General features: G+C 43.7%; 1 protein-coding gene across 3 annotated transcripts in view; it reads left to right on the forward strand.

The window, feature by feature from the left end:
• The window catches only part of Arhgef28 (Rho guanine nucleotide exchange factor 28), a 298,148-nt gene that overhangs the window by 127,433 nt on the left and 156,384 nt on the right, over positions 1-14,331 (forward strand). For all 3 annotated transcript variants that reach the window (XR_007593859.1, XM_050153817.1, XM_050153818.1), the window contains exons 5-6: positions 9,042-9,225; positions 11,751-11,931. Coding sequence is in view for 2 of the 3 variants with exons in the window: in XM_050153817.1 (XP_050009774.1) it covers positions 9,042-9,225; positions 11,751-11,931 (365 nt within the window). In the remaining variant the exon portion in view is untranslated. The remainder of the gene's footprint in view (positions 1-9,041; positions 9,226-11,750; positions 11,932-14,331) is intronic.

Genomic DNA, 14,331 nt, shown 5'->3' on the forward strand with positions numbered 1-14,331 from the left:
TCTCTCTCTTCCTCTCTCACCCCATTCCCCAATTTGGTTTCTCTGTGTAGCCCTGACTACCCTGGAACTCATTCCAGGGTGGCCTCAAACTCACAGATATCTACCTGCCTCTGCGTTCCCAGTGCTGGGACTAAGGCATGAGCCACCACTGCCCAGCATCAGCTATTTTCAGAAATCCCTCTTCCTGCGCGTGCGCGCGTGCGTGTGTGTGTGTGTGTGTGTGTGTGTGTGTGTGTGTGTGTAGATGTGTTTAGTGTCATAATCAATTTTTTAAAATTACATTTATTTGCTCTGTAAATAATGTAAGCATGCCATAATGTTTATATGGAGGTCAGATGACAACTTGCAAGAGTAGATTCTCTCCTTTTACCATTTTGGTCCTGAAGATCAAACTCAGGCAGGCCATCAGCACTTTTCCACCGTGCCATCCCACTGGCCTTGACATTTGTTTTTACTGTTATTACCCTATTATCTGACTGTTTTCTTTTCCCTCCTTCCCTCCCTCCCTTCCCTTCCTTCCTTCCTTCCTTCCTTCCTTCCTTCCTTCCTTCCTTCCTTCCTTCCTTCCTTCCTTCCTTCCTTCCTTCCTTCCTCTGTGACAGAACAACATGGCCAAGGAAACTTAGACAAGAAAGTGTTTAACTAAGTTTGCAGTTATCAGAGGTTAATCTCCATGACGGCAAAGCAAAGGCACAGTGGCCAGAACAGCCGACAGCTCACATCTTGATCCACAAGTAGGAGGCAGGGAGAGCTAACTCAGAATGGCATGAGTCTTTGAAAGCCAACCCAATGACATACTTCCTCCAGGAAGGCCATACATCTCGTCCTTCCCAAATATCCACTGAACAGAGACCATGTATTTAAACAAATGAGCCTATAGTGGTGATTCTCATTCAAACCACAATATATGGTTACAATGATTTTGTATATTTTGAACATTAAAATTCTGTCTAAAGCCGGGCAGTGGTGGTATACGCCTTTTATCCCAGCACTCGGGAGGCAGAGATAGGTGGATCTCCATGAGTTTGAGGCCAGCCTAGTCTACAAAGTGAGTTCCAAGATTAGCTCCATAGCTCCAGAGAAACCCTGTCTAAAAGCAACAACAACAACAACAACAACAAAATTCTAAGTTTGAACTTTGAATTTTTGCGTGTGTTTCGTGGTGCACATGAATTAATACACATAATATGGTACACATATTAACTCATTGCTGGAGTTAATATGTGGGATTGAGCTCATTATGGGATGTAAGATCCAATTTCTTTATTAGATATTGCCATGTGTCCCAAAGTATTTATAGCAATGTGTGTGTGTATGTGTATGTATGTATGTGTGTGTGTGTGTGTATGCAGAGACAGTGAGGTCCAGAGTCTTGCTTAACTAATTATGATAAATATGTTTATGAACATGTATTAATTGTTCACAGCAATTGGGTTTCATCCACGTTCACTATGCAGCTACATGCATGCATTATACTTTGACTATATTTACCCCCTCATTTCTTTTCCTTAACCCTCCTTCCCCTACACCCCAATGCACTTCCACATCCTCATAGTCCCCCATTTTATTTTCATGTCCTTTTAACATGTTCTTATACATTCCACATATGTGAGAAAACAACAGTACAAGTATTGTCTTTTTGAGACTAGCTTATTTCAATTAATATGATGATGTCTCGCCCCGCCCACTTATTCTCAAATGACATGATTTAATTCATCTTTTGGCCACATAAAACTCACTGGTGCATGTGTGTGTGTGCGTGTGTGTGTGTGTGTGTGTGTATGTCTGTATGTATTTACCACATTTTTTCTTTATCCATTCATTTGTTTGTAGGCACCAAGATTGATTCCATGTCTTGTGAATAGTGTCTCAATAAACACGGATACTCTTGGGAAAATCCTTACATTTTACTCTTAAGGAAATTTATTTAATTGTTATATTCTTTTACTATTTATTTATTATGTATCAATGTATGCATATAACAGCGTACATGTGTGAAGGTCAGAGGTGTAGATACTCTCTTTCCACCATGTATCCCCCAGGGACCAAACTCAGGTCCTTGGCTTGTCAGCAAGTGCTGTTAGCCACCAAGTCATCTCACCAGCCCATCAATTTCTCACATGCCTCTTGTTTTTACATATATATAGCCACAGTTGTTATAATTGGTGAGCCTACACTAGCAATTTAAGTTTTGTTTTTGTTTGTTTGTTTGTTTGTTTGGATTTTTGGAGACAGGTTTTCCCTGTAGCTTTGGTGCCTGTCCTGGAACTAGCTCTGTAGACCAGGCTGGCCTCAAACTCCCAGAGATCCACCTGCCTCTGTCTCCCAAGTGCTGGGATGAAAGGCGTGTGCCACCACTGCCTGACACAATTTAAGTTTTAAATCTTCCATGCTGAAGGATAGACTAATAGAAAGGTATGGATGGTTCCGCGTGCAGACTGACCGTGAAGCGTTACCACTTTCCTTAAAACATCTGCCTGTCCCCTCTCTTTTGTCTTAGATGATCTGGAAGTCCCCTCAGTATGTGCTGTTTTGTACGCATCTTGCCCACTACAAAGCCGAGACCTGATTGACTTCTCTTTGCAGCGGTGACAGTTAATTTTGATTGTCAACTTGAGTAGATTAAAAATCATCTCAGGTGTTCATGAGGCACAGCTGTGAGTGTGTCTGTAAGGGCATTTCCAGAGAGGGTTAATGACTTAAAGGGAAAGACCTGTCTTGAACATGGCAGTGGCATCCCATGGGCTGGATCCCAGACTTAATGAAAAAAAAGGGGGGGATGTGGGGGGAACAAGTTGAGTAGCGGCATTCACTTTTTCCGGCTTCTTGACCATGAATGCTATGTGATTGGCCACCTCCTGCTCCCAGCCCATGCCTTCCCTGCCATGGTAGAGGAATAGATAGCAAACACAAATCCCTTCCTCCTTTAAGTCGCTTCTTGTCAGATATTTGATCATAGCAACGAGAAAAGAAACTAAGAAAACTTACACTGGGAGTGGGACCGTTGCTATGAGAACCCTGGCCATGTGCCTTGTGTGCTTTTGAAACTAGTTTCCTGGATGAATATGAGAGAATTTGGAGTTGTGAGCTGGGTACCTGCTAGGATTCTGTGAGAAGAGCGTAATGGGCCATTGCAATGACGGTTTGGCAGAGCTCATACCAGGAGACATGTAGACAGCGATGGCTGTGCTCACACGAGGTTTCAGCCATAAACAAGGACTCGAACCACAACTGAGCTAGAGGACGTTTTTCTTATGTTTTAATGAAGAATCTGGTTTATTTTGCCCATGTCCTGAAAGTTTGAGTGAGGCTGAATTAAAAATAGTGGACTACATTATTTAGTGGAAGATGGCAAAACATTCAGGATGTGACATGGTTATTGCTTACAACATTTATCGAGATTTGAAATGAGAGAGAGAGAGAGAGAGAGAGAGAGAGAGAGAGAGAGAGAGAGAGAGAGAGAGAGCTGTTTGTTGAGGAGGAAAGGAACTTAAACGTGGGTGGGTGTAGACAAAGTGGCTCCAATGTTAGAGATTAAAGCCATTAAGGAGAAACCCTGGACTTTGCACTGGGACAATCAGAAAGATACCTTGAGGACAATCGGGAAGAAATTCCAGGGCTGCCTGTGCAAATATAGTCCCAGGATTGGCTTTTAAGATACACTGAAGCCAGACACACAGATGCTGGGGTTGCTCTGGGAGGGAGGGCCAGGCTACATTTTAAGCTCCCATCACAACGTGGCATCTGGTAAGCTGTAAGAGTCAAGAGTAAGAGTTGTCATGGGAGGTCTCTCTCCTGCCTGTCAGTTCCCAAATACCACTCTGTGGCCTAATAGTAATTGCAAACTGTTGATGGTCCAGGTTTCTTGCTGGCTACCTCTACGTATAAATTAGCCCATTTCTAATAATCTGTTTATTGCCATGTGCCCTATGGCTTACTGGAAATGCTCTGCCATCTTACTCCTCTGGCGGCTGCTGACTTCTCCCAGACTCTGCCTTCTTTTCCCCTGTATTCAGTTTGGCTTTCCTGCCTAGCTATATTCTGCCCTTCTGTATGCCAAAGCAGCTTCTTTATTAACCAATGGTAATAGAACATACTCACAGCACACATAGGGGCATCCCCCATCAGAGAGTCATGTAGGCTTGTGCAAGAATGCACCTAAGTCCAGTCATTGTGTGGTGCTGCCGGTTACCTGCAAGGGTATGTGAAGCTGAGAAAGTGGAGCCTAGTTTGCGATGGAGTCCTCAGGATATTGGACTTGCCAAAAAGCATTGGACATCTGCCATGTAAGGCTGCAGTGTAAAAGGAAGTACAGTAGTCTAGAAGAAAGGCCGTGTGTGCCTCAGGCAGCAGGGCTGGAGGAGCAGGGCTATGTAAACTTATTGGAGAACCCATGGTGTTATCATTAGCCCCAGATGCTGGACATGGACCTGCAGGTTTTGGTATTTGCTTTGCTGGGTTTTGGTCTTACTTTGTTTTAATATTTCCTTACTATGCCCCTATTCTACCATTTTGAAATGGGGATATTTACTTTTGTGCCATTGTATATTGAAAATATATAACGTTTAAAAATTGTTTTAGAGGGGTCATGTCAGGCTCACAGTTAAGAAATTTCTTTGAGTTTCAGACAAGATTTTGGACTTCGGTCTTTTGACCATTGTTGGAGCTGATAAACTCAAGAGACTCTTAGAGTGAGACTAAAACTATTTTACATTATGAGATGGCCGTGAGCTTTAAGGGTAGGTGGGATGTTTGGGTTTAAAAGGGACTTTTTTGGGTATCAAGTTGAGGAGTGGACTTATCGTGGTTCATTTCAGTTGTCAGCTTCATTGGGTTAAGAAACTCCCGGGGCATTAGTGAGGCATGACTTTGGGTGTGTCCAAAGAGGATTAACCACAGAGTCACGACCTGCCCTGAAGCAGGTGTCATCCTTCTGTGGGCTGGAGAAAAAGAGAAAGCCAGCCAAGCATCAACACTCACCTCTTTCTGCTTCCTGGTTGTGAGCACAGTGTGAGAGCCACTTCAGTTTCCAGTTACCACAGCTTCCCTGTCAACGAGAGACTGTGCCTTCGCAAACCACAGGCCAAAGACAATCTTTCCTACGTGAGCTGCTTCTTGTTGGGTATTGGTCATGGCCATGAGCCTGGATTAATTGGATCCTTTTTGCGCATACCAGACTCGTTTTATAAGCGGAGAAACTGATGCTCCACAGAGCGAGGCGTGTGAGAATCAAGCTTTGTTCCCTACTTAGGGCAGATAGGCCCTCACCCTTCTGAAACAGGAGTGGTTTATTGAAAGTCACGGCCTGTTCAGTTCCTCTCTGGGTCTGGGTGATTGTGTTCCCGGGATGTTAGAAGTCATACCTTCTAATGTGTGCCATCAGAGCAATTATTAGTAATTCTGCTTAGTTACATTACTCCATATAACTCCTGCTACTAGCTAAATAAACAGGAAGAGACATCTACTTGGGTCTTTTCTCTTTTTTGTTGTTATTTTAATTAAACAGCCCTACCTCTGCCAGACTATATAACCCCTTTCCACAGTTGGTTTTCTTGGCTGCTGTTAAGAAATTGGAACCTTCTAACAAGCAGAATTATTTATATATGTCACGATGTTTCCTATTTCAGGCGGTTTGCCTTCTTCTCCGTGCTGAACATCGCACTGAATGAGAGCGCTCACTCTTTAACACTCCCGTAGCTTTATTCTGTGCTTTCTTTGGCCATCAGAGGAAACTTCTCTCCCTGCCTTCCCTCCTCCTTCCTCTTCCAGAAGTGGGGAAGATCTGAGGCTAAGGCCGAGAGGATAGTGAGCTGCAGGGTCATGACTGTTCTCTCCCATTTGAGATGTGAGGATGGGCCCCCTCTCGCCTCGTAAATCGAGAGTAGATGCTTGGGACGAGCCTGGCAGGCATGAAAGTTTCTGTTACTGGAGGGAGCGAGGCCCCCACACTCACTCTTCTTGGTCAGCTGAACATAGTCAGCAGTACCCCAGTTTTAGAACACCGCAGCAGGCCCTAAGCAGGACTGTTCATATACATTACGAGGCGAGAGGGGGCCCATCCTCACATCTCAAATGGGAGAGAACAGTCATGACCCTGCAGCTCACTATCCTCTCGGCCTTAGCCTCAGATCTTCACATACTGAACCCATGCGTGCCTTTACCAGTGCTACTGTTTGAACTCCAGGGGTTTAGATATTCTCTCTCTCTCTCTCTCTCTCTCTCTCTCTCTCTCTCTCCCTCTCTCTCTCTCTCTCTCTCTCAGTTGTGTTTTTCTCGGGAGAAAACTGCAGCCTGTACAAACATGAGACCTTTCTCACCACTTCCACATTGGGATCTGTGGTGTAAAAGTTCCATTTAGTGTGGCCGCTCAGTATCTCATGCCGATCGGCTCTCCTTGGCTGGCCAGGGTATGTGTGCATGTGTGTGCAGGTGCGTGTTTGCTTTGTTACCTGATCCTAACAAGTCTCTTCCTGGTTATTATTTGAAATAAGAAAAATAAGTACAAATGTTGTCAAACTTGTCCTGCAGGGGGCCTGCTAAGAATAAAAGCCATGATTTTTAAGTAAATAAGTAAAATGGTCATAAATTTCAAGGATAAAAAAAGAATCAATTCTTTGGTGCCTAGGGTCCATGAGGCATTAGGTTGAGTTTCCAGCACGTGGAGAGGAAAAGCCAATGTAAGTCTTGAGATTTTTCATAGAGATGAGTTGAAGCATATCAAACAAATGCACAGTAACTGTGTGCAGCCAGGGCTGTGGATCTGCTTTAGATGTTTTGGTGTTTAGGATGCTGTTCCACTGTAGAGGGGCTATGTGCTGTGTCTCATAACAAATGATAGCGCCACTATGCAGGGGACTGGGTGGTACTATCCAGTGATAAGGACCCAGGTATCGTTCTTGTGTATTTGAAATCTAAAGCCCTTAGTCATTGATGCAGATGTAGAGAAAGCTGAGCAAACCCGTGAACGTGTAAACCAAGCAGTTTTATTTTGTATCCATGCACAGCAGGATGTTTCTCTCTGCTGTATTGGGATTTTGTTCCATGCTCCCTCCACAAATACTCCTCACATGCACGAGACAAAGCTGTGCTTATGACTGCCCTAGTGAATCTGGGAGCCCTGCTCCAAACCCTTAATGGCTGCAGGGGCTGGGGGTGGCAAGACAGGAATTCATTGAGAAATTGAAGCTTGGTTTAATAAAGATTTTTTTTCATTGTGGGAGTAGGGTTGGTGATGGTGGGGGGAATGGCAGGTTCAGATGGGGGCCTTCATGGGAGTTGGCAAGGATCATGATGGTTTAAATTGGATTTAGGGCTTTTCTACTGTCCATTGGTGGTTCCTGCTGAAGGGTTGATGAGTCTTGTGGGAAATTTCTGCAGTAAACAGTCCCTGGTTTGCCTGGGCAGGAGTCTCTGGCAATAGTGAAGTTATGTTAATGAAGACAGAAAACAATAAGATCATGGTTCTGTGGACAGTGAGCTGTGTGGGAAGCTGGCATTTTGGTCCTTAATGTCCTCGTTGTGTGTGGCAATACCAGCTGGGAGTCCACAATTTCTGTTGTGAGGCTTCATTTAGGAGCTGTGTCGGAGGGAATGGAGAGCGATGGGGTCCCTTGTAGTAGCCCAGTCCAAGATGAAAAGCCAGCGTCCACAGGGGCTTGCCATTCGTGTGTAATTTCATCTGTAAATGCTTGGCAAGTGTGCCAGGCACTGTGATGCTCGTGGGATCCCACAGGACAGAAGACGAGGTCCCTACCCTTTGGGGGCTTTCGTTCTGCTGTCTAGCTCTCTTGGGTTATGAATATAATCAGTATCATTATTTACTAGACCCCACTGTATGCTGCTCATCACAACAGATCTGTAGTGACCATCTTTGTGTTTAGGCTGTTGGAATGCCTTTAAAGTGTGACCATGCCTATAAAGTTCATGAGCCTGGCCTGTATGTATGTGTGTGTATGTATGTATGTATGTATGTATGTATGTATGTATGTATGTATCTTGCTATGTTGCCCAGGTTAGTGTCAAGCTCCTGGGCACAAGTGATCCTCCTGCCTCACAGCCCTGAGCTCTGGGATTCCAGGCAGGTGCCGCCACAATCAGCTTGGGTCTAGCTTTTTAATATAAGAAAATGTTTTTTTATATTTTACCTTTTTCCAGTATAGTGCTTGTCATAAATCGCCTATGTCCTAGGTAATGGGCTCTTAACTGTAGGGAGACAAGTGTACAAACTCTCTCTCTATATTACATACGAAGTAAATATGCATACACAATTGAGACATAGATAGTTAATTACTTTTCAACTCTGCAGGTACTTAATGCATTACCAGCTACTGTTAAGGAAACCTTTGCGGGCCTGTCAGCTTATACAGTGGAAGTCAGCAAATGATCACAACATGAGGCAGTAAACATCCCAGTGGAAACTGGCAGGAGGCTGCCGAGGACCCCGTGCAGGGCCATCTGCAAAGGCATAGCACCAGGGGGCCTTTGGCAGTGTGGAGATGTGTGCTGGGCACACACAATTACTGTGAGGCTGGGGACAGACAGTGGTCACGAGTGCTCTAGACTTAAGAAACTGCTTTCTGCCACAGCCTCTCATGAGGGAGGACTAGCTCTGAGGAAGAATGGTAGGAACGGAGGTTTCTGTGTGCTCTTGGTCTTGATAGTATGTCTTGTCTGTGTGGCAGGATCTTCTTAGTTGGATACCTTAGAAATTGGTGAGCGTATTTCCAAAGGATGATCTTTCCTGAGAACTTGTCTCCTCCCGTGATGTTCCTGCATCCTGAGTGGCAACAGGATGTAGCATAGTGGATGGAAAGAGCCTGTACTAGTCATACAGTCATAGCTCCAGTGCCCTCTGGCTCCCTGACCTCCAGAAAACCCCAAGGCCTCTCCTCGTTTGTAGAGCATGAGGTCAAGATGAGATACTTTTGATTCCTTCCAGCCCCGATGTTTCTGTTATACCCAGTTGACCAGCTCTTTAATAAAATGTACAAAACAAAGTTTATGAATGGAGGAAATGACAACATGATTTCCCTTCTCTTCAGTGTCTCTCCACAGAGAGTCTCTCCTGCACCTGGCCGTGAGATGGGGCCTGCCTAAGCTTTTCCACTTCCTCTTGTGTCTCCCGGGGGGCATCAAGGCCTTGGAGCTACCCAATGAAGAGGGTACCACACCATTAGACCTGGCTTTGCATGGTGGACACTCCATGCTGGTGGAAGACATCGCAAAGTAAGTTCAGTTGCTTGATGGTGTCTCTCTTGACCATGTCCTTAAAGCCTGCCGAGCGTTATGAGAAAACGGGGACAACTAAACCAGCTGCTAATGTTGGCTTGTGTTTTATACAGCTAGTCTTCTTGTACAAATATACGCTTAGTACCAGTATATGCTTAGCTAGTGCATATGTGGGATACCTTGGTTGGGAGTATTTTGTGGAGGAGAGACAGGGAGGATGATGAAGAAAGAGTTGTCCAAAAGGTGGCCTACACTGTCCTTCAGGCTTTAGCTTCAACATCATTTCCTCAACAGAGGCTTCTGAATTATGTTCTTGTATGATTATGATTAACTTTAGTAATAGTCACAGGATGACCTTTTACTTTTTTGGCTATCTTCTAAACCATTTGAGAGATGAGAACATTTTTCCTTTACTTACTGGACTGTTTCTAGTTCAATGCCAGGGTCATAATTTCCATTGTAAGAATGGCAGGTAAGCTATAGGCGTAGTCACTAGGGTTTAGTGAGTTCATGTAAGGGAGATAATCTGTTACCTATGAAGCTGCCTGTGTCGGCAGTGTTCTCAACATTTCCAGTGACTGGCCAGTGGATTATGTGCTCCTTTGGTTCAGATGAATTGTCCTCACTTATGAAAGAAGGAGCCAGATATAGTGATTGCCTTGATATAATATGGTAAAATACAAATTATAACTAGAATAGTACATTGAAAATTACAATAAAAAAATTTAACTATTGCTAGAGTATTATTGCATGGTGTATCTTAGTGGGATGGTTTTTCTTGTTTGGCTCATATAGCTCAAAGTAATTAATTCCGATGTGATTAATTAATGGTAATTTGATGCTTAAGTGGGCATTAGGTCAAAACCAGAACTTTCTCTTTCTCCTCCCCTGCTTTATTTGATCAAATTGTCATTAACCAAGGGACAAGTCTCTCCAGAGGGAATTGTCCTTTCCTTTGCACAACCCTGTTTTCTTGGCTACAAAGAACAGGGCAAGAACGTGTCCCTTAACTGAGTTACGGCTGCTGGTGCAGTGTTCCCCCGTGGAGGTAGACTTATCTGCTGGAGCTTTGCCCCTCCTTCTTGTTTCCAGCACCAGAAGATACTGTATGTTTTAAAAATTTACATGTTTAATAGATCATAGATTCATAGGCGGAATTAAAAGTAGACTCAATTATGGTCATAAGATTATGTGATCGTATGATCGTATGATGGAGTATCTGTGTTTCAAATTAGAGCTGCTACTCAGTCCCATGGACCTTTTGCCTCAGTGGCTTGTTTTTCTAGAAGATTCTGGAATTTGTGTGAAGACTGTATCTTCCAGTAAAATTGGTCTTTACAGATAGATCCCTTTTTGTCACTCCATCTGATGGAGATAAGTCAGCTCAAAGGCACCTCCATTTTAAATGGAGGTATGTCCTTTGAATCTGTTTTAGGTTGAAAATTTCCCATTTCCAATGCATTTGCTATACCCAGCCTCCTATACATCACTGGGCAACATGGTCCACATTTGTAGCCTCATGGTTGTGTGACTGACTGTGGGATGAGGCTTTTGGCAACTATGTGTGTACCTCCTCCAGCCTGGGTAAAATCAAAATTCAAACCCGGAAAGTAACATTTCTAATGAATTCATGTATCTTCCACAGCATTGTAGCATTGAAAAGTAGAAATCAAGCCATTGTAAGTAAGTTACAGGCTCTCAGCTGTATTTCTGTAAAGCAAACATTCATTAGCAAAATGAGATCATGCCAGAGGCAGAAAGGGGCGGAGCTGGTTCTGTAAAGCGAGGGATCTGGGGAACTGTCTGTTGGATGTGACCACATGATAGACCTGCATATTTTTCTCCTGGAGCCTCTTTACTGTTACCAGTGCATGATATTACAAGCTGTGCTTATTTGCTGCTGTAATTCCAGCCACCAAGAAGGTGGATAGCTAACACAGTTGTTCTTCGCCAGCCGAGACAGATGAGAAAATAAGCTTATATTCGAGAACTTAGTTTGGGGCTGTAGTTTCATTGTTAGCGAGTGTGTTCAAGACTATGACCTAATCAAATCTGTGCATGTTCTAATTTGCACGAGGAAGCGATTTAGCACAGTTGTACCAGTGTGTTAGGAATCTTTCAGTTGTTTGTCACATCCAAAGCTCTCAGTACTCCCTGGAGATCCTATGTGTTTTCCATTATAATCGCCTAACAAGCGATTGGTTGCCTGCTAATTTGTTCTACATGAGCTGCATTAAAGGGAGAGACATCTTTTCCGATTAAAAGGTTAGTGGAATAGTGAGGTACATTTCTATGCTTTAAAGTCAGGACTGCTTTGTTATTTATGAATAGATACAGCCTTTTAAAAACCACCACTAAGTGGAAAAATAAAGATGGCTTGACCCGGATCTGTTTACACACGCTTGTGTAATTGCGTGTGTAAGTGACTTTGAAGGATCATTTTCCATTCGGAGTTGTAATATCAGGGCAGGATGGGAGGTGGCTTCTGTGAAGCTGTTGGGTTTTGACTTGTGGCGGTTCAGTTTTCAGGGTAGCCGGTCCCCGGGCTTCTCCCGACTGCGCCTCCAAGAAGATGCATCTCTGCAGTTCGCTCACTCGTCGGAAACATTGACTCTGACTGTTAACCACACAGCCGAGCATTTGCTGGAGGCAGATATCAAGCTCTTCCGGAAGTATTTTTGGGACAGGACCTTTCTTGTCAAGGTTTGTACCGCGGTTCCCGTACTCCATGGTGCATGCTCCTTTAGTGCGTGTGGCATCTATGCACTGTTTTGGAACGGTGCTTGGTAGCAAACAGGGCTTTTTCCTAATGAAAACTTGAGGTCACGAAGCTAAGCCTGCGCTGATCAGCGGAATGGAGACCAGCGCAGAAGCAGCAGTCTGTCCATTCATGTTTCGCTTGCCTTTCTTTTGTTGTGGGTTTTGTTTTCTGAGACAGGGTCTTGCTGTTTAGCCCAGGCTATCCTTGAGTTTAGGATCCTTCCATCTTTGTACGTGAACTGCAAACTTGTGCCTGGGTACCAGGCTTCCACAAGTGAATTTTAATATTCTAATACCGTTCATTTTCTCTACTTTTTGACAGTATTCTGATTCTTACCTAAAACAGTTCATAGCGTGTTCTGATGGACTTTCTTATGACTTAGATCTTTACCTCTGTCCTGTTTGTATATGAACAGGACAGGTGAGAACATAGTCCTTTTATAAAGAGATTTGCTCTTTCCTGCCATGTCTGTGACACCAGATTTGAGGACTCCTATAGCATGCACATCTCAGGATCAAAACATTTCATCATTCTTAGTAGTTCGTACTCTCTGGAAAAATATATAGAATATTTGTACTTTTCATTTTTATTAAGCAAACTTGCTTTGACTATGACCTGATTTGGTCTGGTAGACAGTGCTCAGTGGCCCAGTGTGTCTCTGTCTAGATCCTGTGACCCCACGTGTCAAGCACATCTACTTGTAAGGCAGTTTTCTTTGGCTGTACAGGCAGGCTTTCAACCAGATTAAAACATCAGCTCAGAGAAATAGACCCTGCCATCTATCACAGTTTGGCTTCTATGTTGATGTTATATAATTAACTACAAAGGCAATTAGTGTTTTAAATAGCAAATAAATGTTATCAGCATATCCCACGTAGAATTTTAATTTGAATAATTCAAATGAAGCATGTTCTTCAGGGTATCTCTCCCATTGGGATTTAGAAATTTGTGTGTCATTTTCTGGCATGTACGGTTCTATTTAGTATACACAAGTGAGGGCCAAGCTTCAAGCATTTGTCATTTAATGATATTAAAGCCTCCAGTCATCCTGTAGCTTCTCATGGAAGTACCGAAAGATGACAAGTCCCTGCCAGGCAGATGCTGGGCTACATTGCACAATATTCTCAAGAGGAGTCTGGCCCCAGAAGCCCCACAGGGATGGAGCCTGGCAACATGCATGGTCCCGGAAGAGCTGTTCAGAGAGCAGCATGTGGGGGTTTCTGTCCTGCCCGGTTCCACAGTTGTTAAGTCTCAAAGAAATCACACAGAGTTCTACATTAGCTATAAACTGATTGGCCCATTAGCTCAGGCTTCTTATTAACTCTTATAACTTACATTAGGCCATTATTCTTATCTATGTTAGCCACATGGCTCAGTACCTTTTTCTGCGAGGCAGTCACATCGTGCTTCTTCTTTGGCTGGGTCAGGACTGCTGAATAGGACTTCCTTCTTCCCAGAATTCTTCTTTTCTCATTAACCACCTCTACTTCTTGTCTGGTTGTCCCACCTATACTTCCTGCCTGGTGACTGGCCAATCAGCATTTATTTAAAATATAATTGACAGGATACAGACCATTGTCCCACAGCACATGGTGACTAACAGGAAGAATAGAACATGTTCCATGTGCAGCAAACGCTTTGGGCATTTGCATCATTGCAGACTCCTTCAGCAGGGTTGCTGAAATTGCACACATTTGAGAGACTGACTTCAGCAAAGCTATGGGATGAATAAAATGAGATGTCACGATCATTTTATTGCAGCGGGCTCTGCAACAACAATGGTAAGAGGGTTTCTGAGGTTTCATTTCATGAAAACGTAAGAGAACCAATTAAGAAGTAGGCGTGGTGGTTTGCTCCTGCCATCCTGTTGCTTGGGAAGTGAACAAGGGGACTGGGAAGGTGGGAGGAAGCCAATGTTCCTCCTGCCATCCAGCCATCCACTACAACTGCCACGACAGACGGTGCCACATGTTCCTGAAGTTAAAACTGGTCATGCAGTATCTTACGTGGTTAGATGTTATTGTACGTATAAGCAAAAGGTGAACTATTTTTATCAATTATTAATTTACTTTTACTTTATGCATATGCATGTTTTGCCTGCATGTATATGTGTGTACCATGCGTGTGTCTGGTGCTCATAGAACCAGAGGAGGGTGTTGGATTCCCTGGAATTAGACTTAAGGGTTGTTGTGAGTTGCCATGTGGTTGCTGGGAACTGATCAGTAGTCATCTGTAATAGCAAAGTGCGCTTAACCACTGAGCTATCACTCTAGCCCCCAAAGGCAATTCTCATTTGGGGTGTTTATATTACACTTTGACAGTTGTGGATAATAAGTAGTAAT

Source organism: Alexandromys fortis, unplaced genomic scaffold (genome assembly GCF_014885135.2).
Source record: "Alexandromys fortis isolate MF-2015 unplaced genomic scaffold, M_Fortis_MF-2015_v1.1 scaffold_79, whole genome shotgun sequence".
NCBI classification, from domain to species: domain Eukaryota; kingdom Metazoa; phylum Chordata; class Mammalia; order Rodentia; family Cricetidae; genus Alexandromys; species Alexandromys fortis.